Source organism: Parus major, chromosome 8, assembly GCF_001522545.3.
Source record: "Parus major isolate Abel chromosome 8, Parus_major1.1, whole genome shotgun sequence".
NCBI lineage: Eukaryota > Metazoa > Chordata > Aves > Passeriformes > Paridae > Parus > Parus major.
In genome coordinates this window covers 20,297,293-20,321,373 of record NC_031777.1, presented here as the reverse complement: position 1 = coordinate 20,321,373, position 24,081 = coordinate 20,297,293, and the positions used below count along the sequence as shown (strand labels likewise).

General features: G+C 48.1%; 1 protein-coding gene across 5 annotated transcripts in view; it reads right to left on the bottom strand.

Moving 5' to 3' along the window:
• The window catches only part of SZT2 (SZT2 subunit of KICSTOR complex), a 54,185-nt gene that overhangs the window by 20,874 nt on the left and 9,230 nt on the right, over window positions 1–24,081 (bottom strand). For 2 of the 5 annotated variants that reach the window (XM_015636259.1, XM_015636261.1), the window contains exons 10-44: window positions 20,402–20,633; window positions 19,598–19,727; window positions 18,230–18,372; window positions 17,456–17,608; window positions 16,989–17,103; window positions 14,274–14,479; window positions 13,663–13,887; window positions 13,143–13,221; window positions 12,724–12,821; window positions 12,298–12,466; window positions 11,699–11,813; window positions 11,090–11,203; window positions 10,406–10,606; window positions 10,172–10,284; window positions 9,499–9,640; window positions 8,826–8,984; window positions 8,009–8,213; window positions 7,681–7,793; window positions 6,967–7,225; window positions 5,455–5,620; window positions 5,278–5,370; window positions 5,018–5,099; window positions 4,604–4,885; window positions 4,083–4,221; window positions 3,735–3,851; window positions 3,554–3,617; window positions 3,008–3,193; window positions 2,598–2,939; window positions 2,281–2,470; window positions 1,806–1,880; window positions 1,493–1,631; window positions 1,135–1,255; window positions 764–893; window positions 505–657; window positions 291–393 (exon numbers count right to left, since the gene is read on the bottom strand). In XM_015636259.1, the coding sequence (XP_015491745.1) occupies window positions 291–393; window positions 505–657; window positions 764–893; window positions 1,135–1,255; window positions 1,493–1,631; window positions 1,806–1,880; window positions 2,281–2,470; window positions 2,598–2,939; window positions 3,008–3,193; window positions 3,554–3,617; window positions 3,735–3,851; window positions 4,083–4,221; window positions 4,604–4,885; window positions 5,018–5,099; window positions 5,278–5,370; window positions 5,455–5,620; window positions 6,967–7,225; window positions 7,681–7,793; window positions 8,009–8,213; window positions 8,826–8,984; window positions 9,499–9,640; window positions 10,172–10,284; window positions 10,406–10,606; window positions 11,090–11,203; window positions 11,699–11,813; window positions 12,298–12,466; window positions 12,724–12,821; window positions 13,143–13,221; window positions 13,663–13,887; window positions 14,274–14,479; window positions 16,989–17,103; window positions 17,456–17,608; window positions 18,230–18,372; window positions 19,598–19,727; window positions 20,402–20,633 (5,353 nt within the window). The remainder of the gene's footprint in view (window positions 1–290; window positions 394–504; window positions 658–763; window positions 894–1,134; window positions 1,256–1,492; window positions 1,632–1,805; window positions 1,881–2,280; window positions 2,471–2,597; window positions 2,940–3,007; window positions 3,194–3,553; window positions 3,618–3,734; window positions 3,852–4,082; window positions 4,222–4,603; window positions 4,886–5,017; window positions 5,100–5,277; window positions 5,371–5,454; window positions 5,621–6,966; window positions 7,226–7,680; window positions 7,794–8,008; window positions 8,214–8,825; window positions 8,985–9,498; window positions 9,641–10,171; window positions 10,285–10,405; window positions 10,607–11,089; window positions 11,204–11,698; window positions 11,814–12,297; window positions 12,467–12,723; window positions 12,822–13,142; window positions 13,222–13,662; window positions 13,888–14,273; window positions 14,480–16,988; window positions 17,104–17,455; window positions 17,609–18,229; window positions 18,373–19,597; window positions 19,728–20,401; window positions 20,634–24,081) is intronic. The other 3 variants (XM_015636263.1, XM_015636260.3, XM_015636264.1) reach the window with 3 other exon arrangements.

The following is a 24,081-nucleotide window of genomic DNA, read 5'->3' as shown; positions in this document are numbered from 1 at the left end:
GCACTAGTCCCCTGTGGGGACTAGTCCTTAGAATATGGAATTTGTGAAAAAGCTGTTCTCTGGCTGCCTCAAAAAAGCCATCATTTCTCCTCCCATTTAAAGGCTTAGCACAGGGACAGCAGGATGGGCCTGGCTTGATGTGACTGACCCATCAGAAATCAGATATTTGCTGCTTGGGTCACAACATGGTCCCTGAGGCTGGGCAGAGACTTTCTGTCCCAAGGAGCTCTCAGTCTGGTGTAACACATGTAGCAAGGCCAACAGGCCAACAAGTCACACTTGCTTCTCACCGGAGGTAGAAAACAGATTTAGTGGCACGTTCCTGGTAGACAAACATATTCTTCCTGTTCACCACAGAGAAGGCGTTGAGCACCGAGCGAAGTGCCTGGATAGCTGTGGGCGATGTGGGACATTAGCAATCACATACCCTTCTCTGGAGTGCCAATCCAGCCAGCAGCTGGACTCCAGACACACCAAAAGGGAGGGAACCTGGGCTGTACGTACCTCGTGAGACCCCCATGTTGGGGCCCATCTTGAGGCGTGAATGCACATGGATGAGTGTGCTCCACACCACCTCACAAGCAAAGTGCCCTGGCATGAACTGCATGGTGGCAGCCAGATAGTCCCGGGGCTGGTAGCTCTCCTCTACAGAGTAATCTGTAAAGAACATAGGATATAGCTGGGGCCACAGCAGGGAAGTTAACATCTTATTAGGCATGTGTGTAGCACTGCAGCTGAGGCATAGCCAAGGGAATATCCATACCATCCGTGGGCATCACACGCTGCCTGTATGAAGTATAGGGTGTTTCACTTTTCCAGATGTCCTCCTCACTTTCTGCCACCAGTAATGAGTTGCATATGTGGCTGTCATGCAGGTCCTGCAGTAGCAAGCGCTGCAAAGGATGAGGAAAGATTGGTTCTGTTGCTTGCACAGCCACAGAAGACAGCAAGAAGTGTTTAGGGCCAGACTGAGTCCCTTTTCCTATGACCCCCAAGCTGGGACTCCACCAGCTGAACTGGCTCCCCAGGCCCTCCTCTGAGCTGAGCCCAGACTAGCCAGCCTCCAGAGGTCCCTTCTCATCTAAGCCATCTAATCACTGGCAGCTCTGTTAGTATCCTCTTAAGATTTATTACCTGATTGACAACCCTGCAGATTTCACTGATCTTCTTCACCACCACCTGGTTGAGACTCTGGCACTCCCCTGGCTGCTCCTCTTCTGCCTCTGCTGATGCTGCCTTCTCCACACTCAGGCTGCTTTATGAAGAAAGGGAGGATGGGGTGTTAGCAGGGCACCTGGACAGTGCCCATCACCAGGTGCTGGGAGCAGGAACACAGTGGGAAAGGATGGCAGTTTTCCCCTTATAGAGCACCAGTCTACTCCTGCAACTTTCCACCCACACTGGGCAGGGAGGAGATCCTGTCCAGAGATGAGTGAGTGGCAACAAGGTCACAGTGCAGAGAGACAGTGGTCAGACAGGGGACCCCCCTTACCGTGTGTGGTAATAGACCTCCACTCGGTCCTGATGGATTTTTATGATGAGCCAGAAATCTGGCATGAGGGGACACCTGGGTTCCTGGTCGCTCATTAACGCCTCTTCATACTCTGAGTCACTGCTTCCCCCATCATAACCTGCAATGTATCCTCACTTCAGTCCTAGGCCTGGCAAAACACCTCCTCCCTGGGCAGGGCAGCCACTCACAAACCCTGCCCTCAGGGCTCAGCCCAGCCCAGGCACACAGACCCGGCAGTGTGTCACTATCAGTGCCACCACACACTGTCATCCCCCAGCCCTGCCAGACTCACCCAGGTGATCTGAGTCCATGCTGCCCTGGCTTGACACGAGGCTCTGCACTCGGCTGGGACGCTGCCTGCTGGAGCCTGCAGAGAGAAGAGGGGTTTGACCATGAAAGTACTTGCTAAGCCCCATCACAATTCCCCATCTGCTGGAGAAGCATCATGCCACAGGACAATCGGGCTGTGCTGGCCACTGGAGGCAGTGCTGGGGAACGGGGCTCTCACAGCCATTACTGAAGTCACCAGGAACTGGAGGTCATTAGGGATATCAGTGCAGCAGCACAGCCCAGTATCTCGGGTACTGTCAAGCACTGAATTACCAGCACCCTAGCAAGGAAGAGACCACAGTCCAGGGTACCAATGGAGGTATTTAGGGATGGGAACAGGAGTAGCAGTTATATTATGTATGTTACAGACAGAACTGAGCTCTCCCCTTAAAAGTTTCTGATGTTGAGGTACATCCTGCCCACACTGCAGCTCCTACCTTCCCTGCCTGGTGTTACAGACTCAGACAGGCTTGCTGCAGATGGTGTCACCAATGGTGATTTCTCACTGTTTCCCTTCTCAGAGGATGATGACGGCAGTGACTGTATGGTTGTCTCTGGAACTGCCTCTTCCATGGAGTCCTGGCCTGGTGCTCTGCTTTGATCGAGTCTCAGCATATCTCCTGGAGCCTGCATAAAGCCAAGATCACAAAAATGACCAGAAAAACAGGCACTGAAAAAAAATCCCGTCATCCTTCTACATTCTGTTACCAGTGTCCCCCACCTTCTCACCAAAAGATTGCTCAGTGCTTCTCACCTCATTCTGTATGTGGCAGCCTCCAGCTGCAGGGTTTCCTGTGTCTGGTACAATGCGTGTCTCACTCTCTGGCCACTCCCAGAGACCTCTGCCTTCTTCTGGGAGGACACAGCTTGTGTGGTGTAACAGCTCAGAGCCTTCTGCCTCTGTTTCACTGCTCCCCTCCTGGCCTGCCTGGCCCAGGCCGGTCCTGGTGCCCCCTCCAGCTGGCTGCTGCAAGCAGGGTGTCCCTGAAGGGTCTGGAGCAGCCCTCCTGGAGTGCAGGCGGCTGATGGAGATGTAGTGGTAGTCGTTGCCTTCTGCATTCAGCATGTAGCCTGGCAGAGCCATTCTTCTGAACTCCTGCAACACAGAGAAGAATAAGCATCCTGCTAGCAAAGCATGATGCTGCCTCAGGGCTTTCTCTTTACCTCCTTGAACTTCTCCAGAGAGTGCTCAGGCCCAAAGACAAACTGGAGCAGCACCACCTCGCTGTGGCAGCTAGGCCGGCCCTTGGAGTTATAGATGTGGGTGGCCACCCTGTGCAGGATGGAGGTGCTGATGACTTGTGAGTGACGCAGCGCTGACACAATCTCATCGTCCAGGAGCCAGCGAATCTGAGCAGAGCAAGGACACAGAGCAACATCCAGGTGATCTGCATTTGCAAACCTGCCCCAATTCACACCCAAGCCCCAATAGGATGAAGGCAGTCTCTCTCATCACCCACATCCCTCATCTCCTGAATGTACCTAAGAAAAGGCCTTCAGAAAACAGTTCTGCCTAGCCAACCCCAACTGCAGCAAGAATTTTCTCACGGTAACCCCACACTTTTGGGAACCACAAGGCTAACAGCCTTTGTGACACCAGTAAAGCCAAACAGTCAGTTCAGCTGACAGGTTGCAGCTTGGAGCAGGCTAGGAAGTCTGGAATAGCAGTTGTGTGCTCTAGCTGGAAGGAAGGAGGCAAATCTGGCTTACCTCATTCATAGTGGCTTCTATAGCCTGTCTGTGCACTCCAGGGAGGTTGGAAAGGGCAGGGTGCCTAGGAGAGAGGAGACAAAGAATCAACCAGCCCTTCTCATTCATGCAGCTATGACAGTGCAGCTCCCAAGCAGTAGAAGGAAGCAGTGAGGGGCTTGCTACACCTGCAGTGCCATACCTCTCATCTCCGGTGGATGGGAGCCGTTCCAGGTTGTGCATGATATCCTCATCCGAGCGGAAAGAGGACGGCTGCCCTGGAGAGCGCGTGAAGGACACGCTGCTCTCCGAGGTGCATCTGTCACAGGAGAGAGAGCAACCTGAGCGTTGGAGCCAGAGAGAATAAACAGACACAGAGCAGAAAAGGGATCTCTATAGAAGGTGAGCCTATCTAGGAAATATTTTACTTTTCTTAAGGCTGTGACAGGCTGTGCAAGACGAATCGTAAGTCTGTACATGGCGATGAGACAAGAACGACTGTCTGGCTAGGGCAGGCAGGGAGTGGGTGACTGGGCCTCTTTCCACCTACCTGTTGTGGAGGATGTCTGTGTTCACAACTTCTATCTCCAGGGGCAGTGTCAACACAAAGATGTCCAGGGTCACACAGAGGTCCCCCAAGTCAATGGTGTTCAAGCCCTGGCAGCTTTCCAGGCAGCCCAGAACTTCCCCTGAGGAGAGATCACAAACCAAGGGACTCAAGCAACAAACATCTCTGCTTACACATACCCAGCCTGGTGGCAAGTACAGAGACTGCAGGAGGTGGCTGTCACACACACACCTGGACAGGCTCAAGAAGGCCACCATCATCTTCCATGATCCTTTCAACCTTCCATGACCAATCCCACAGCAAGTGGGAGACCTGGTGAAAAAGCCCTTGTCTGATGATGGCAAACCCTGGGGGTTTACAGGGAAAGCTGGTCCAGGGAAACTGCTGTTTAAGACACAGCATGTTTGTTCTGAGGGCTGTTCACCCAGCAGGAGCCTACTCACAAGTGCTCACCCAGTAGAAACACTACTGCCATTTAACCTCCCAGCAAGAATTGTTCTTACCTAGACAAGTTGGCAGGGACTGCACGGGCATGGAGCTGTGCTGGCTACGCAGCTTCACTGAGCAGGTCAGGTGCACAAAGAGCGGGGGCATCTCCTGCTCCAGGAACTCCTGCTCGTTGAGCGAGTCCCCTCCCAGCACACTGAAGGAGTCATCATCCTGGTTCACTGTGTTGGAGTCTGAGAGGGAATCTGTGTCTGGGAACTCGTGCTCCAGCTTCTCACGGTACTCCACCTCCAGCTCTGGGTCACTCTCTGTGGCAATGCAGCATCCAGACACAGCTCCTGTGGATACAGGTTCCCTGTCAGCAAAACAAGTCCACACCTCCAGAGACTCGACCAGACACACCTAGCTCTGAAGTGCATCACCATATGGACAGGCATTTTCTTTTCCAAGACAGAGCAAGCAAACTTTACCTTCTTCAGCTGCCATTTCTGCCTCTGATCCCTCCATGTCCTCACTGCCTTTCCTGTCTGTCTGATCCCGAGATGCCTCTTCCTGAGATGGAGAATGAAAGGGCATATACTAAAACCCTTCCAGGCAATACATCAGGTTGTTGATGGGAGCTCCAGGGACTAAATCTACCCATGGGTCTGCCAGCCCCAAATCCAGATTTGACATCAAGAAGAGCTACTTCACAAGGATCGGGTGCCTTCCAGGACATCCCCATGCCTACCTCTTTCTTGGCTGATGGTGGGCAGTAGAAGAAATAGTGAGGATTTGATGGCACTGGCTTGAAATGTAAACTTCCAATTTCCAGAAATTTTTCCTAAAAGAGAAATCCCAAGTATGAAGCAGACATCCTACTCTACACCCTCCTGTTGAAGCCAGGTCAAGCTTGCACATTCCTCACCTGGATAATTTTGTGCAAGTCTGGGTGTGCCTGGCAGGGCTGTCCAATTTCCAGCAGTGAGAGGGGAAATTCTGAACAGCAGCTGGTGCCCACACTGCTCTTTGGGTCCTCTGTGGGGCTGGCAATGTTATGGGAGTCCTGTTCACTGTAGTCTTCCATTTCAGCACTGACAAGATTGTGGACAGGTCAGACAGGCAGATTGAGAAACAAGACAAGTTTTATGTGTTATCCATCCTGCCAGCATCCCACCTCCCAGCTCCCCAAACCTCATCTGTGTCAACACAATCTGAACACCCACAACTCCACAGCCCAGCAGCCACACATTTGCCCAGATAAGGGCTCCTGCTGTCTGAAGCCAGGCCTGAGCTAGTTTAACCATGCTGATCACATTGCCATGCCTGTACACCACACTACACACCCTGCCTGGGAAACAGAGACACAGACTACAGGGACTGCAGCAACCTGAACTACCAGCAGCCAATTCAGGGTACCTCACAGCAAGTATCACCATGCCAGCACCCCAGTGTCTGGGCAGCAAAGCTCAGGCCCATGTTCACTCAGCAGCTCCAGACAGAATTAGTCCCTAAAACTCAGGAAAAGCCATCTGGGGAGTGGGATATTGACTGGTCAAAGGACTCCCCTAGCACTCAAATTAGTGATTCAGGTGGCAGATCTGTGTGCAATGTAACACAAGCTATATACTCTTCAGTAAAAGTTTATGCAACTTGCATTCAGATAGGTGTTTCATAATATTGTATAAACAAAAAAATGTTGCCAGTTTTTCTTGGGGAAAGTAGTATTTGAAGTCACCTGACTTTTTAAACACTGACCACTCTTCAAAATCACAGTCTCAGCTCTATGAATTACGGTATAAAGGGACATAGCATTGGAGATTCCCAATAAATGCTAGTGAATTCACATAAAGTAACTGTGCAGAGGACTTAAGTGTTTTTTTGATAGACACTAAGGCACAGAACTTCTTTCCCCCTTAAGTTTTCAGAGAAGATACAAACCTCATAAACACCCTGAGGAACAGGACAGAAGTTTAGCATATTTCAATTCTGCCTCGGTGTTTCTCTTGTGCATTTTTTCCACAGTTTTAATTAAAAAAAGTGACACTTTATTCATTAGAAAATGATAACAAAGTTGTCATTTACACCAGAGTCAACAGCAAGCTCAAATGAGTCAAGCAGCAGGAGATGCATAATTTCTCCAGAAACCAGTCTTGCAGGCTTGCAGACAGACTGCCCTCCAGCTCAGGCCAGATGGGACAGTAATGAGCCAAGACTACAAGAAAAAGGAAGGATGGATGTCACCAGAGACTGCAAAAAATAGAGGGTCCTGGTGGACACCGTACAAGGTGGATATCTCACTGTAAGTATCTGCTCTTCTGTGTGGCTGTTAGACTCTGCCCTGCAGCATTCCTTCTAGCTGGCACTACAAGATGCTTGAAAAAAAATTTGTCCTGGAATGATGCTGAGAACAGAAGGCAAGACTGAGCTGGGTCCCTACCTTGACTCAGAGACCAAGACACCTCGTTCCCTAGAGCTCTGCTCCTCTTCCTGCTCTATGCTGCCCACTTGGAAGCTGGCTGTCTTGGAGTGTGTATGGAAATGTTGATGGCTCTCTCGGAACGAGCGGACATGGCTGCACACCGTCAGCAGGAAGTTGGTGATATCAATCTCCTGGAGCAGCTCCTCACAGTAGTCCATGGCAGTAAGCAGGTCCTGGGAGCTGATGCTGTGTGACTGCTGAAGGGTCTTGAACAGCCCTAGTGATAAATACAGTGCTTGAGCATCCCATGGCATCCCAAGGATGTGAGGCTGTGGGAGTCAGACAGTGGCCACACGTGGATCTTCACCAAGTCCCAGCACAGAGCTGGAGTCAGTGCTGCTGCTGGGAGACATTAGGTGCCCTGGGTGCCTCCTGCTGCATATTAGCCTGGGCTTGGGTGACACCAGAGCGCCCATGGCATCTGTCACCCTGAAGGTGAGAGGAAGGCATCAAAGAAGGGATGCTCCTTCACAGCACTCCACAGGTTTGGGAACAGCCTCTTTAAGGCCCATAGGGAATGCACAGAGGTATCTTTAAATCCCTCCTGGTGGTACATCAGTCCCACAGCTCCTCCCTTTGCTTGGAGTAAGACCACAAGGAAGATGAATCATTGCTTTCTTAGAAGAAGATCCAGCCCCAACCCTGCCACAGGTCCCATGTGCTGCTGCTCACCTTTCACATAGCACTGGTGGGAGTGCTCCTGCAGCAGCGTGCAGTAAGTCACCAACTCCTTGTGCTTGTGGTCTAGCCAAGCAGCAGCTGGAGGACGTTCCAGAGACTGGGACCTGGAAAAGAGGAACCACAGACTTTAGTACCAACAAAAGGCATTTTAGATTGTAAATGGCTCTGGTGCCAGTAAAGCAGAGCCTAGGGCACACACAGGCAGTGGCTACTACCAGGCAGAGAGGCCAGGCCAAACCAAGCAACAGGGCTAGAGCCAGCCTCTTGTCAAGGAAACTCCTCTGTTTTTTGTCTAGGTACCAAGTATGGTTGGTATTACCTGAAAAAGATGTCCCGAGGAGGACGGTGTGCCCGTGGGCTGACGAGCTGCTCTCGTAGCAGCTCCAGAGAGCAGCTGTAGATGTAAATGGGGCAGCGAAATCGGCGGCACTCGCCCAGCTCGGACTGCGAGTTCTGGCGGCAGAAGGAGATGTGCACGTCTCTCCGGGAGGGGCCACTCTGCTCCCCAGGCTCCTGGCTCACTTCTGCAAAAGAAACAATTCTATGATAAAGGCCTCTGATGGTTCCTTGTTCTTGGTCTGAGACATCACAGGTCTCACAGAAGCACCAGTTAGATACTGGCTTTTCTAGCTTCTCACCACTCATCCTCACCCAGCACCCAACCACTCAGCCCAGTGTTTTGGCCACCTCGATCCCCTTTATAGCCATGACTGCTCATCAACACCTCCTGCAGCAGCACAACCCTTCATCTTCACTGCAAGCATAGTTGATCTGCCCTAGGGGCTGTGAAATCAAATCCCATATACCTCAAGGCCTGTCCCTAAGACAATCTGGTGCTGACAGTGCCAGTCTGGATCATGAAACCAGTCACTGACTTTCCAGTGCAGCCCACTAATGCCATTCCTAGTAGCTTCTATCTACCTGCAACCTCCTTGCCCACAAGGAACCAACCTTAGGCTAGGGGCACCCAACTCACATTACACTCCTTCATGCCCCCATGAACATCACTGTGCCTCTTGTCCCGACTCTGCTCAGTCAGAAGCTGCCAGGCTGCAGCAGCCAGTTATTCCTTCTGCTTTAACCTGCTCAACAGTATGCTCAAGAATACCAATACTTTAACAAGGCACTGCTGGTACCATGGGCTGGTGTTATGCTGAGGGTTGGTAATGGCACTGCAGCATCCCCCTCTTCAGCCCTGACTCGCTCTGCACAGACAGATCCCATGGTATCTTCTGCAGATCGACTCTCATCTTTTGGAGATTTGTCCAACCCACAAGCCATCAGCTTCTGTACATCTGGAGGAAAAGAAAATAAAATCATTCTATGTCCAGTGAGAACAGCTTAACCCTTCAATCTACATTCCCAAGAGATCAGATTTCCTGCTACCTCTTTGTGTGCAGAAGCAGCTTCCCCTGAGCCTAGCAGCCTCCACCAGTGGCTCAGTAAAAGCCAGACCAGTGCCAATGCCCAAAAGCAGGGACTCTCAGACCATCCCATCAGCAATCTCCTTAATCCATTCATTAACAACCCCACTGGGAAAACAGTCCAAATGGCTGCAGCTAGGAAACAACTCAACACCACATCCCCCACCTGAAAACCCTATGTGGGCAGCACCACATCCTGAGAAGAGCAGGACATTCAACACTTGGCACTATAGTATTCTGGCCGTGTGGTGCAAAAAGACCGTGCACGAACTCTGCTGTTCAATTTTCTCTCCACCCTACAAGAGCTGATTTTGGTTTTTCTGTTTTCCTGAGGAGGTGCATAGGACTGCTGCCTCCTCTTGCCCCCCACAACAGACCCCCTCACCTGAGAAGGTGGCTGGCAGGAAGGTCAGGAACACATGCTGCGGGTTGACCAGCTTGGCATAACATCGCCATTGAGGGGGAAAGGGCCCCATCGTGTCACTCAGTGTCACATCATCCTCAGGCAGCTCTGTGTTGCCAAGGCTCTGATGGAAGAGCAGAAGTTGGATAAACTCATGGCATACGACACAGGCCCACCTTGAGGCAAGTAGCAACCACACAGAGCAAGCTCTTCCAGGCCTGCTAGTTGGCACAGTGCTGAAATCACCCTGGTCACCTCTGCATATTTTCAGAGCAGCCTGGCTCTAGAAGTCACCATTCTGGGAGCAGCCTGGCTCCAGGAAGTACAGCACAATAGTCAGAAGATGCTTAGTCAGCATTGCTGGGGCCGATTCTGATCTCTAGGCAGTGACTGCCCATGGTTTCAGAGCAATCTAAAGCACAGTTACCAGTGCTGCTGTAACAGGCTTGGCCCACAGCAAATGCAACTATCCACACACCTTCCAGATTCCTGCTTGACTTCAGCCACAGGATATAGCCTACCTAAACTGCTGCCAAAGGTGGGCAAGAACAACTGCCTTTCAATGTTTCTCAGACCTTTTAACTCTCCTGCTCTTAAACAGCTGCTGCCTTGGTTTCTGAGGGGTCTCAGGAGAAGGACAGCAGCACAGCAGTACCTGCAGAGTACTTGTGGAGCCAGTCATATCCCTGGTGCCATTACTGCCAACAAGATGATAGGATGCAGAAGCATCCTGCTGCTCCAGGGTCCCAGAAGCTTTTAAGGTTTCTTCTGAAATGGAGCACAGATAAACCAATCTGAGAAACCCCAGCTGAGGATTAGGCTTGAAAGCAAGGCTCCTGAGAAACCTCACTGCTCCTGGTGTCACTACTGCCACACTCCTGGTCCTTACCTCTGATCACAGGGAGTGTGAAGGGGGGCTGATGGCCATCACGATCCCGCTGCAGAACCTGCTCCATGAAAGCCACATGATCAGCATCAGCCATGGGGATCTCCCGGTCACTGAGGTCATGCTGAAGGCAGCCATGGAAGAGGTTTAGTAGCATTTCATTGGGCACAAATGAAGAGTCCTTGGTCACCTCCTCATTCTCTGCTTCAAAATAGAACCATGGCACCTTCAGAGCTAGCATATCCATAGCCACCACCTGTCCACAACCCCAGGAGACAGCCCTTTGCAAAGAAACACTTCCACATAGCCAGGAACTTCCCCAGCACCTCTGCAAGACTGACTTGGAGAGTACTGAGGAGGCTCCGGAGTTTTTGGCATCTTTAGTTACCCTGCCCTAATCCACCCTGCTATTCTAACAGTTGTGGAGATGCTGGGAATTCACGCAAGAAACCACCACCACAAAGCTACTACCTAGGTTTAATGATTTCAAAAGCAGCTTTTACAAATTATCCCAGAAAAGGCAGCAATATAGCTGGACAGCCTGCAGAGCTGGGAAGAACAGCACTGAGCTACTCAAAGAAGCATGGCAGTGCCCACATGCTGCTGCCCCAGGAGACAAGCATGGAGCATGCTGTCCACAGGCATGGAGAGAGGACAAGGGGACGCAGGTGGTGAAGAGGCACCTACCTTTTGTCAGCATCAGGAAGAACATTTCAACCTGCTGGCACCTGGGCAAGAGCTTCATGAGGTTGAACTGGAATGGGATCTCATGCACTCGAAAGCCAGGCCCCATGTCTGGATCTGCAGCAGAGGTGAACAGGACCACCAGAAAACAAGAGTTCCACAAACTGCTCTAGGAACTGTGACTTGAAACAGAACAGAGGAGCTTTTCTTTAACATCCTTTACAACTTGTATAAAACAACTTGCCTAGGCATACCAGGCCTATCACTGAAGAGATGAGCTCATTTTCCATCTGCTCCTGAAGTCAGCTCCTCTCACACAATTACGGAATGATTGATGTTGGAAAGGTCACCTGGACCAACCCCAACCCTGCCACTCAAGCAAGGTCACCTTATCACCTCTCCAGCCTTGGCAGAAAAGTCTCAATGCTTTTTTGGCCTTCCCAGCATGAAGCCATTTCTCTATCAACTTAAGTGCAACAAAGTGACCCACGGCCATCAAAGCCTACAAAGTTGTGAAAATACTTGTTCTCCCTTCTATGGGTCCTGAGACATTCAAGACCTAGCTTCTTCTTTGCTCCATCAAGCTTGCTAGGACATTGATGGTGGACTCACCTTCAGCAGCTTTGGTATCTGAAGGAGGGCAGACCCACTCCTTGTTCTGGCACAACTGGCTGATGTATTCGAAGGTCAGCATGGTGGCGATGCACGCAAGGTCCCGGGGGTAGAGCTGCAGTAAGCAGTTAAGGCTCAGTTTATGAAGCAGAATTATTACCCACAAATGCAGAAGAAAAGGGTCTAAAAGCAAGGAGAGCAAACACCTATAATCCTGTGCCCTGAGTTGCCCTATTCTCACTCATCGCTCCCTCCTTCTCCACCAGCCCTTTAGCCTGTTTTCACCTTGCTCAGGAGGAGTGCTGGTAGCAAACCTGCAGTCCCTGCTCTGGTCCAGCTTGCTTCCCTCCAGTAGAATGACTCTTCACAAAATAATTTCTATTTTCCCAGCTATCCCAAAGAAGCATTGCATCAGCTGCACTGCAATCAAGAAACTTTTAATGGCCAGTGGCCAGTTCCTCTTTTAGAAACCTCAGACTCTTCTGTGACTAGCATTCCCATCTATTCTGGCCCCCAATATTTACCTGCAGTTTTGTGGTGCACTTGAACCCTTTTCCCTCCACAAAAGAGTCCATGCCCCTTCCCTTTCAGGGACTCACCGCTTTAGGTATTTTCTGGTAGGGCAAGCCATGGAGGTGCTTCCAGTTCTCAGCAGTACTGTGGACATGGCCACTCTGTGGCTCTACCCAGCACTCAGTGACCAGGTTCAGTTCTGTGTCCACTTCAATGGCCTCTACCTCTGTATCATTGTCATCATCTGTGGAAAAGCTGGAGGGAAGTCAAAAGGAAAGTCCTGTGAGGTGGCACAGAGCCAGCAGCCCACTGCAGCTCTTCTCAGAGCTGTGAGAGGAGCCACACGAACCCAAGATTGGCAGAAGCCCCAGCGACCTGGTGGTCAGTCCATGACAACTGGCTATCTGTACTAGATGGAGGAGGTCTCCCCCCTATCCACAACCACTGCAAAGGCAAGTCTGGAGCTGTGACTCCACTGCCAACCCTCCCTGGGAGCCGAACAGCAGCCTCACCTGTCCTTGGTGGAGGTAGAGTGGGGTGGGAAGAGGATGTATTGGACGACACAGGTGTGCTTCTCCCTGTCACTGCTGCTCTCACTTGAGCCATCAATCTGGAGGGGAGACACTGCATGAGCCCTATCAGTACTCCCTTACACAGCCCCATCACCCAGCCCCACTAGCAGTGGTGGAAAGAGGAAGCCTGTCCCAAACCCGAGAACTCCTCCAGCACAGCACACCCCTGCCACAAAGCATCTCTCTAAATGCAGATGAAGGCAGAAAAATGCCCAACCCACAAACTGCTTTACTTTCTCCCTATACATGTCCACAGTGTGTGCTAGAAGCAGATGATAAATCCTATCACAGGAGAGTTGATCTGCCCCAGAACCAGCAATGAGGGACTGTGTCCACAAGAGGACAGCACTCAGGCTCACCTGTATGGGCAGCTCCAGCACCATGTTGATAATCCCATCCCCACTGGATGCAAAGTGGAAACCCTCTGACAGACGAACCCTTGCAACAGAGAAGAAGTCAGACCTGCAGAACTTCTCCACGCCTACTTTAAGCTTTAAATGCAAGAATGACTGTACAGTTCACCCCAAAACATCATCCTTCTCAAGACAGGGAGCTGCACACGGAGAATGGGGAGACATAACACTGCCAGAACAGCCTGTGTGAAGATCAGCACGCTCCAGGCACAATAACACCTCTTGCCCTTTTGCATGTTTTCCAGGACATTTTCTCTCAGTTTCCCCAGCTACAGCTGCAGAACTGGGTAAAGTACTGACCCAAGTGGCCCTAGAAGCTGTGTACCAGACCAAAACCCTCTGCACAGCAGCTTTAGCTGTCACCTATAATAAGGCCTCATATATATAATAGGCAAGGTTGACCTTGCTTTCCCCATATCCCCAGGAGCAGCTTGGAGAGAGGACCCCTGTCAGGTGTGCAACTTACTCTGTGAGTGTGGAAAGGAGCTGGGCCACAGCAGTGATGGGCACAGCCGGTGCGAGCCCAGACTGGACACTCCAGATCCAGCGCTGGTGATAGAAGTAGCGGGACAGCGAAGCCAGGGTGGAAGAGGCAGTGCGATTGGCCACCATGGTGAGGGGACCAGACACAGGGGGATGCTCCAGGTTGAGAATGAAGGGGGCTCGATAGTCAGAAGGCAGCTTCTCATACCTAGGAGAGGGCAGAAGTGTGGCATGCTGATGTGGAAAAAATCCATTTTTTTCTGTTTAGGGTCAGAGCTGTCTGGATTCACAACCCACTTGCTGGGCCCAGGACAGAGTCTTCCAGCAGCAGAATGTGGCTGGCCCAGCACAGGATCCTGCTCAGACAGCAGTAACTAAATTTACTTTTACATCATATTTCATTAGGAGTGACAAATCTGCCTGTGCACCAAGAATCCCCGCTGCAACTCACAGCCACGCAACCCAAACCCATCCCAACAACACATTTCATTCACAGCACTCTCATTAAAACTGACAGCACCATCCACAGATCTTCCTCTTTCCCACTCTGCAGGGCAAAGGGGCTATGCTGACAGTCTTGGACTCCATCACTACCTGATAAGCAGCTTCTCCAACGGTTTGTGCAGCACAACAAGGCAGGGTCTGTCTGAGAGGGCTGACTGGGCCCCAGCCACAGGTGGGGACTTGGAGGGAGAACTACTGCCCAACATTTTCCTCTTTGCTTTTGGAGTTGCCTCCTTGCTCTGGACCCTGTGGGGAAAGCGCAGCTGCAAGATTCGGTCCCGTAGTTCTTCCACTATCTGTCATGGTGAAAGCAAAAGGTAAACATGATCAACCTTGTCTGGAGACATAAACTACTCAAAATAAGTGTCTAGAACAAGAGCTTGACCAAAAAGAACAGAACACTCCTTGAATACACAGAAGAGCAGGAGTTAAAGGTCATTTTACTTCTGAGGCACTAGCAAGACCAAGATCAAGATGACACAAGGCTCTTTGGTCCCTATTTTAAGTATTTCTAAAAGCAAAAACAAGGTTAAAAAAAAAACCCAAGGACTATTTCAAGGCTGAAGAAGTTGCCTTTCAAAACGCAGATTAAAAACAAATTAATTGCATGCCAGCTCCTCCACAGAAGCAGTCCAAGCACCCACCCTCATTCTTCCCTCCTCCTCTCCTCAGCCTACAGTAAATGTAAACTAGTCCAAATCAGCTGTGGGAACAGTCTGGCTCTGTCTTATGTATTCTCTCACTATCATGTTCACTTGTCAAACCTCTATGGCAAAAGGTTTCAGGAGCCTGGGTTATTTTTTAGGTTAATTTTCTTCAAGATACTTTCACAACGACTTCCTGACTACTCTTTTTAGCTTTTAGTAGCTCTGAATATAGTTCTACCCACACCAGCCTCTGATTCCCACAATAGCCCAGTGTTTTCTTTGAAATTTCTATATTAGGTTTCTTTTCATGATCTTTGTTCAACTTTTTTCAATTTTTATTACCATTGTAGGCAAACAGAACAGCAGTTCTCCATCTTCTTCAATACTAATTATTTCAGTAACTTTTCCCATCATTACTATGTCTTTTTCAAGGAAAGGAATGTCCCCAAACCCAAATGTTAAACCAGAGCTTTCCTGCACTGTGCTGCCACTTGGGTCCCCTTCATGGTTTAATATTGATATCACAGAATCACTAATGGTGTTTAAGTTTCCAAATCCCACTGTTTTGCAGTTATCCATACTGGCTTCCAGCCACCACTGTGCTGCTTAGGTGTCACCAAAGCAGAGAGGCTGAAATAGCTTTGTGCCACCTGCACATTTCCTCAGCTCAGTATGTTACCTTTCCACAAATGAATTCCCTACCCTTTGACTAGAAAAAAGATTGGGAAAAATCACAAACAGCTTCTGCTGTGAAGAAACAGCACTTTTTCAATTTCTTTGCTTTGTTCCCCAAGGCAGTTTCTGTTTTATGACACCCCATTCCTACAGTTCTACAGTTGTGCCCTACACAAAGTCTCACCAAAAAGCTTTCTGAAAGTTGACTGTACGAGGAGTTTTTCTTCCCTTCAGCATTGGAAATTTGAACTGCTCAGCACAAAACCCCTTTCCCTCAGACAAAGCAGGCTAAGTTTACTGCCATACTCCACACTGAGTAGTTAATCAGCTCTACAGCAGGCAAAAAAAATATTGTGGATGATAAAATTTATGACCTACATATAATTCCTGCTGCCATGATCTGGAGCTTGCCCACAGCTGCAGGATATGGTGCCTGTCTCACATCTTCTTCATGAAAGAGATATTAATTTCCACCTACCAGAGGTAACTCCTTCAAAAAACCTGTCACTTGGCATTACCAAGCCCACATATTGACCCAGCAACCAGCACCTAAGTCCTGGATCCCCTAAGGTCACAAAAGGGTAGATCTGCCAGAGTGCCAGAACATTTAGTATTATCTGGGTTTATTATCTCCTTCCCATGTTTGTTACCTTCTCCTCAGACTAGTCTCTAACACTAAAGCAAAGCTAGACAAACCAAAGTTTTCTTTCATGAAGATAAAAGACCTAGATTTAATGATAAACTTCTTGTTTATATTAAAAAGTTCACACAGTTTAACAGCAGGGCATCTTTCCCATGCTTGCCTAGGAACACTTGTCTCAGCCATTATAACTGCAGAATCAGTCCATGCAGTAACTCCATCCTCTGCATCTGAGTAGGACAACTCATTTCTTTTGATACAAAAAGGTTATTAAAAGTCTCTCTGACAGACTTTTATCCTGAAAACATTTCCTAGGTACTAATTTTTTTTCTCTGCCTGTACTGCTTATGTGGGGCATTGTTTGCATTTTAACTATTAAATTCCTCCCTGCCCAAAAGATTCAATATACATGTACTGGAAGAGATAGCCCAGGGAACATGTACTACATCTATCACAGAAGTCTTTACAGATGAGTCAGACAAGTACCTGCTGTTCTTTACAGATGGTATTGACTGTGCTTTGGTCAGAAGGATAGACTAGATAACCTTTAAGTCAATTCAAGCCCCTCAATTGAATTAAGCAGTGGGAAAAAAAAAAAACATGTGACCAGCTATTCTATTGATCTTCGAGTCTTTGGGTTTAGCTCTTTCATAGACTTAACAAAGAAAGTTTGTCCCAAATGACCCTTTCTGTTGCAGTAGATTCAAAGCCATCTAAGCCTTAACATAGTAGTTACTTATTAGAGGGTAGCTGCCAACAGCATTGCCTGCGATCTACCACCATTTCCACATGCAGAACTTCTTGCTCAGCTCCTACTCCACGAAGCAGCCAGCCAGCTCTCACCTTGTTCCTGGCCTGTGCAGGTGTGCCAATGGGGAACCCTAGCCGGAGAACCATGCAGGGAGCCTTGGAGATGATTCGTACCACATAGAATGAGGAAGGGGTAAGATCCTCAGACCTGTGGAAGAGGAATTAGGACAAGGCTGAAATGACATGGATCTTGCTGCTCTGACATGCCAAACCAAGCAGAGGCCTGCTCCACAGAGCCCAACAACCCACACAATTTCACAGTAACACGTATCAGTTCTAGCATGCAAGAAACCCTCCAGCTGGCCTCCCTGGCCCTCCAGGCTGCACCTGGAACACAATGGAACAGTTTAGGAACTGCAGGATTTCATACCCCCTTGTCTAGCTCTCATCCTCTCCTGTAAACATCTGCTTTGGGCCCATAGCCGCGCACTGATCTAACCAGACCCTTGGTTTGGCCACATACCCAATTCCCCTCACAGCACTGCTTCAGAGCCACTCACCCGTGGATCAGCTTGACGTAGGAGTAGCCCTCCACCAGCACGAAGCTGCTCCAGTCCCGCAGCAGGGAGGTGAGTGCTGAGTGGGAGATGCGGCACTGGATGGTGCTGTAGCGGCCATTGTTGCCCGGCGTGTGCAGGTGCTTGGGCACAGGCCTGCAGGGTGGGCCAGAAAGTCATTTCAGAGCTGCAGTTTCTCTCCTTCCCCCAAAACCCACAGAGGCTTTGCGACATCCATCCTACTCTGACTGGTCTATCAGCCTTTTTTCCTCCACAGCAGCCAACAAACAAGCACCTCCCCTAACCAAGCACTGGGGAGGCCACACTTCTGAGTGCAGTGGAATTTCCACACTGCAGAGAGCACATCCCTTGTATCCTGTCTCCCTCCATGCAACACATGACTATTATTCACATTACTCTGCAACAAGGACCAGTCTCAGGAAATGTCTTTTAGGAAAGACATTTTCCAGCAGCAAACAAAAACATGTGGGTTAGCTCCCAAATGAGTGGTCCCACACCCCCTGCCATCAGGAAATCAAAACTCAAGAGTGACTTGAGAAACAATTTATCCTCCCACCCAAAGATGACTTCCCACCCTCCTGTCCTCCTCAGATTAAAAAACCTTTAGCATCCATCAGGACCCACTAGTAAGACCCTTCCCCTGGCCATAGGCAGCTGCAGAAGGGCTGCAAGTCCTCAGCCAGACTGAACTGGACATGCTGCTTTCCCAGGCTGGCCCACAGTGTGCACATGAGCTCAGCCCTGTCCATTACATACGTGTCATGCTCCAGAAGGATGACAATACGATGCATGTGCAGCCACCTCTGCCAGAAGTTGGCATCCATGGAAAGGATAGGCTTCCAGTAGGAGGCAAACTGGGAATGGCTTGAGTCAGACCCACTGTGCTGCAGAGATAGTACCTGAGAAAATGATAGGATAATATTCAGCATGGAAGTTCTCCACCCAGAGAGAGCAAGACTTTCTCTAGCAGCTGAGCTGTTGTGGGCCAAGAAGGCCACAATCCTGGCTTTGGGTAATTTCCTCTGAGCAGAGTGTGTTCACATTGAAACAGGCAGTACAGCATAAGCAAAAATAAATTGGGCTCCTGAAATGTCAAGTTAATTAGGAATTTAACTACTTAGCATCAAGTAAATCAACCATGAAAAAGATGGCATATGTAATGGTGTGCCTTCTGATTGAGAGGGGGATATATGGCTTGTGTCAGCAAAATAATTAAACAGTGAGATTACTCATCTGAAAGTGCTCAGGTAAATAGGGTGCCAGAATGGGTGGCATTGGGCAGCCTAAAAGGTTTGTATGATGACATTGATTCCACTAACTATAGCAACTCTGCTGACATTGAAATACAGTGGTTGTTAGCCATAAGATGAGATGTTCCAGATATACTGTGGGATACATAGCCCTATACAGGGGAAATGTACTAGGCAAAGCTAAAGAAGAGCCTAAGCAATAAAATAAAAGGGATAGTTCTCTGAACTTAAAGCTCCCCTAGCTTAAAGATCTGCTAGTCCTCTTCCATCTATGCCAAGGACATTGGTAGCAGGGATCAGGTAATATGCTGGTTCTTCTGTGTAGAGAGTTTCAATGAGTTTGAATTTTGCAGTGGAAACTATTAGCTCATATTTTGTTTACTTTCTGCCATGCAGATGAAAAGTATCTCTCTTGCACCTTCCACATGAGTGCTCAGAGCAATGAGCCTATTAAACAACTATTCAGCACATTTTGTATCTTCACCTGACAGTACTGAGCTATGTCTCCAGGGCACTGGTTGCACTGCCAGCAGCAACTCCATGCCTATGGGGCATCTACTGAAAAAGCACAGCAAAAGCAAGCATGTCATCCTTCCCATCAGTCTCATGCATCCCAGCACTACAGGAGAAGGTTTCACAGCACACTCAGGAGACTTGCTGTTGGGATTAGAGGTGTAGCTGCAGGAATTAAGACATGGGGTGATGTCTCAGAGGAAAAAACGTGTGGCATGGGATGTTCACTGCACCATACCTGACCTCTCTGAGCAGGATAAGATGAAGACAAGATGAACAAGAGATGAAGCCTGAGTACAAGAACAGGTAGGGGAGACAACCTGTCTCTGTCCCATGTTAAACAGAGAGAGAGGGAACATACCGGAGTGGTGGAGCCTGGGGGGATGTAGAAGAGGGGCACCCCATTCTTGGTGCTCTCAGGAATGGTAAAGTGCTCTGGGACTGTGTCAAAAGACTGCAGATGTACCAACATCTGATCTGTTTGGTTGATGCTGGAAAAGAAGAGGCAGTTATCCACAAAAGCCCACACTCTTCCCCCTTGCTGCCCCAGTCAGCGCAGGGCTTGCACACACAGCACTCCCCTGTGTCCTGGGAGCCCTTCTACACCAACAGAGCTTTATGGGGAACGCTACCATTCCATATCCAAGTGCAAAGTGTGTGTTAAAGGGGCTCCAGTGTAGAAGTCTCATACATACAGAGGATGATCAGACTTGGAAATGAAGCGCTAGAAGAGGAATCTGTGGAATAGCTGGGAGTAACAGTCACCCTGGCCAGAAAACAGTCGTGACCCACAAGCACTTCAACCCCAGAGACAAATATGATGTGTTTGCTGCTCCCAGTGGGACCATGCAGCACAGCTGCACAGGTGTGCTATAAGAACACAAGACCTCCATGGGATGGCAGTCAGAGGTAAGGTTTGCATCCCAAGATCCGGATTCAGGAGCAGCAATACCATTACCCTGAAGCATTCTTACAAACTAGATCACAAACCAGTTTTAGTGTTTTCCTTGGCTAGACAGCAAACTTGTTATCTGTCATGCCATTTCTCAGAGCATATTCCTTTTGAACTCTGGGTTGGGATGGCCACCTGCAAAACGCTCATCCTAGCATGCCAAGGAGGAATTACTTGATAACACTGGAAACTGCTGGGCATGGTCCAGCTCACCTCTGCAAGGTGTTCCAGAAGCGGCGGATGACTGTGGTGCGGTACAGACTGGTGATAGGCTTCCTCATGGTGCAACTGATGTCATGCAAAATGTCATAGCTTCCCTCCATTGTCACTTCCACCCAAGTGCTGCGTTTTGATGGGTCCAGGGGCCAGGGTGTCACAGCTAAGTACTCAATCCTCATGTTATGCTTCCAAAGCAGCACTAGTTTCACCTCCAGCTGAGATCCACCTGCATTGGAGCAGAAGAGCAAGTTCACGTGCTTGTTCCATACACATCTGAGTTTTATCTCTGACCAGGGATTCATGAGAACCATGAGATTGTTTGATTGCTGAGGGGAACAAAGTAATCTAACGACTGTTTGCTTTAGCTGAAGTCTCTCTCCAACTGAGGGAGGCTTTGCTTGCACTGAAGCGCTTAGTGAAGAGTTCCCAGTTCTTTAAGTGTACATGTACTACCTACACTACAGAAGGCAACTAAAACTCAGATAAGGTGCTGCTGACATTTGCAATGGGCTCCCTTCTTCACAGCCTCATCTTTGTTTCCAAGAAAACTGTTGTTTTGCACAGGTGAGCAGGGCCATTCAACTATAAAGTTCTGTCATCCACACTGCAGAGTTACTCCATCCCATTGCAGAAACACAGGCATCTGATGGACACAGATCATAAACAACCTGGAAGATGAAGCCTAATTCTTGAATTAATCTCTACTCATCCTGCACAGACTGTATTTCATGCAATCTAGAATTTCAATCTTCAAAGCTTCTCACCATGTTTACCTCCTCTTCCCAAAGTTAAGATGTTAAGAATGAATATTCACCTATTCTTCATACTGTACATTTTTACCTTTTCCTTTAAGTGAGCCTGTCTAACAAGATTAACAGAAACACCTGACAGCAGGCCTTGCTGAGCCAAAAGAGCAGAGAACTGTCCCCCTCCTGCTGACTGTGCACATGTATTTGTACTGAAACATCCCAGGGAAACACATGACTACGCTGCTATTTCAACTGCTTGATCATCTGTTCTATGTCCAGCCTGCTCTACAGTTTGCCAGAGTTGCAGGGTTTGTGTGATAAGTGATTGGATGTGCTGAAAACCTTCTGAACAGATCATCAGCCTCGATGCTCTGTTTCCTGCAGAGTTGCATTTGCTACTGTCATAGGCACATCATGCCATCCCCATCACAGCCTCCACTTTAAAGCCATCTTTTTGCTTTCATAGTCCCTGCTGGGAGGCTCCCTCAAAGAACTCTTCCCCATCAATGTTCAGAAGAAACTTTCCAAAGTACATGCCAAATTCATGATTGGTTGTTCTTTTGATTAGATTATTTTTATCCTGAGAAATTTCATTTCCATAAGATTAACATGGAGTGTGCAGTACTAAGAAATCCTTACCCAGTTTCAGCTGTTACTGTGACAGAACATTCATTCCCCTTAACAGACCCAGACCCTCCTGCACCTTAAGAATTCACCTTTCTTGAACAAAGATAATCAAAAGTGTATACTGTATTTTACCTGTACTTAATCTGAGGGATTAGCAGTATTTTATTTAAGATCACTAATGTTTTCTACAATGGATGGTTTCTGTTACTATAAATGCACTTTCCAGGACTGCACCATCTGTTGTTTCCTCTGAAGATTGTCTTGTTTATCAGAGGCTAAACAAGAATTTATAGATTCATCTCTTTTTATTTCATACTGTCACCTCACTCATTGCTTTAGGGCTCATCCACCGTTTTCTGCACAATATTTTGGTTCTCATAATAAAGCCTTTCTATTTCATCAACAGCAAACAAGATAAGTAAATTCCTACATTTTTACTTAGGTCATAAATGAAAATATTTCCAACTTCCACCTCTGTTTCCATTAGTCATCCTGGACTAATTCACTCCTATGATCCCACACAAGCAAAACTGAAAACACAGGCACAATATTTACTTAGTTTGAAGTTACGTCTAAATTAATATTTGGCTTTTTTTTTTACTACAAAGCAATCTCTTTCTGGTTCCTGAGTTAATAGCTAATAAAATTTTTTCTACTTTTATTTCCTTCACAAAGTCCAACTCTGTTTTTATCTGAAAGCTCACTTTGGCTATTCTCTAATGACAGGAATCAGGAAGACATTCTCACTGCTCAGTTAGTGCCTAGCCAGTTTTGGTGCTGGACTGATTCACAGAGGAAGATTATGTTTTGAAAACCGTCCTCCAGGCTGCCCTCAACACAAAATGGTCAGTATGAATTTTATTATTTTTTTTTTGTTAGAGGGAGATCCCCCGACAGTGTCCCAGAAAGTAAAAGAACTGGGCTCCATTACACACCATGACCCCATAGCTTCCTTGCCTTCCATACCTTCCAATCCTTTCCCCTTCACATGCACTCCTGCATTCCTAATGCAGAGCTAACCAAGCTGCCTCCTAAATACCTTAATATTTAAAAATCAAACAGTGAGGGTAACCAGAGCACTTATAAATATCACAAACAACCTCTCCAGGCAACTCTGAGCACAAAACTAGCCATTTATTCTATTTTGTCTCTGGTAAAGCAAAGGAGAAAGGTGACAGTGTCAAAGTCCACAACTGCACTTTTTTCCTCTTGCTTCACAGCCAGCTGGCACCTTAACAGCCCTTAATTGGCAAGTTTTAGCAATCCAGGTTAATTAACTGTTCTTTGTTACACACTTCTCTGTAAAATAGCTCAGAGAACTCTGATTAGTCAAACATGCTATTCCTTAGCAAAGGCAATGCTGAATGTCTAAATGTCTTTATCATTTCTCAACTCTACTTTAATCTGTTAGTTCAGCAAATTTTTCAGCAACTCCCCAGAGCATTTAGCCTTTCCCAAATATTAAGTAACATTATCTGCTACTAGTCTGAAGGATGCATAGAAATACACTCTATGTTTTTGATACCTCTGACATTTCATTTTTAAATTTATTCTAAAAAATACAGAGAAAATATTTCTGGCTCAAGAAGCCCCTGAGCTGCAAAGAGCTAGAGAGGGCTCAAAGAAAGAAGAAAAAAGGAAAGGAGAATGGAGATTATCATCATGTGTGTTTATCCTGCTCTTACTCCTCCCTGTGCACCTGCCCACAGTTATTCACCACAGAAGGTCACTGATCCAGCAGCTGCTGCTCTCTGCTCTTGCAAAAGTGGGAGACCAATCCATTCAGCATTCCAAGGAGTAAAAGCCAGCAGGTAAATACCTGGAGGAAAATGCAAGGAGCATGGTAACATGTGGTGATATTTCTAATACATTCCTCCAGAGTGCAGGAATTCACTGCTTTACAATATCCTGAGACAGAGGTTGTAGCTATACCTTTGTACAAAAGGATATAAGATGAACTTGTCTGACTACTTTTTGAGTGATTCATACCTGGTGAATGCTCTTCCAGCATTTCCATCTAGGACTACAGAGTCACCAAAAGCACTTCAGCATTGCTGCTGGACTAAAGAAAAAGGCTTTTTATCCAGCACTGCTCAAACTGTGAGTGAACTTGTGCACAGAAGAATAGAAGACACTGAGGGTGGACAGGAATGGACTTGTCACATTGTTTCACACACATTCCTGGACAAAGAGAGTGCAATGGATCTAATTTGCCTGGATTTAAGGGAAGTAATCTCACACCTCCCCTCCATTAGTGAAAACAATCTGCAGGCAATACTAGAACAGCTGTCTCACTGG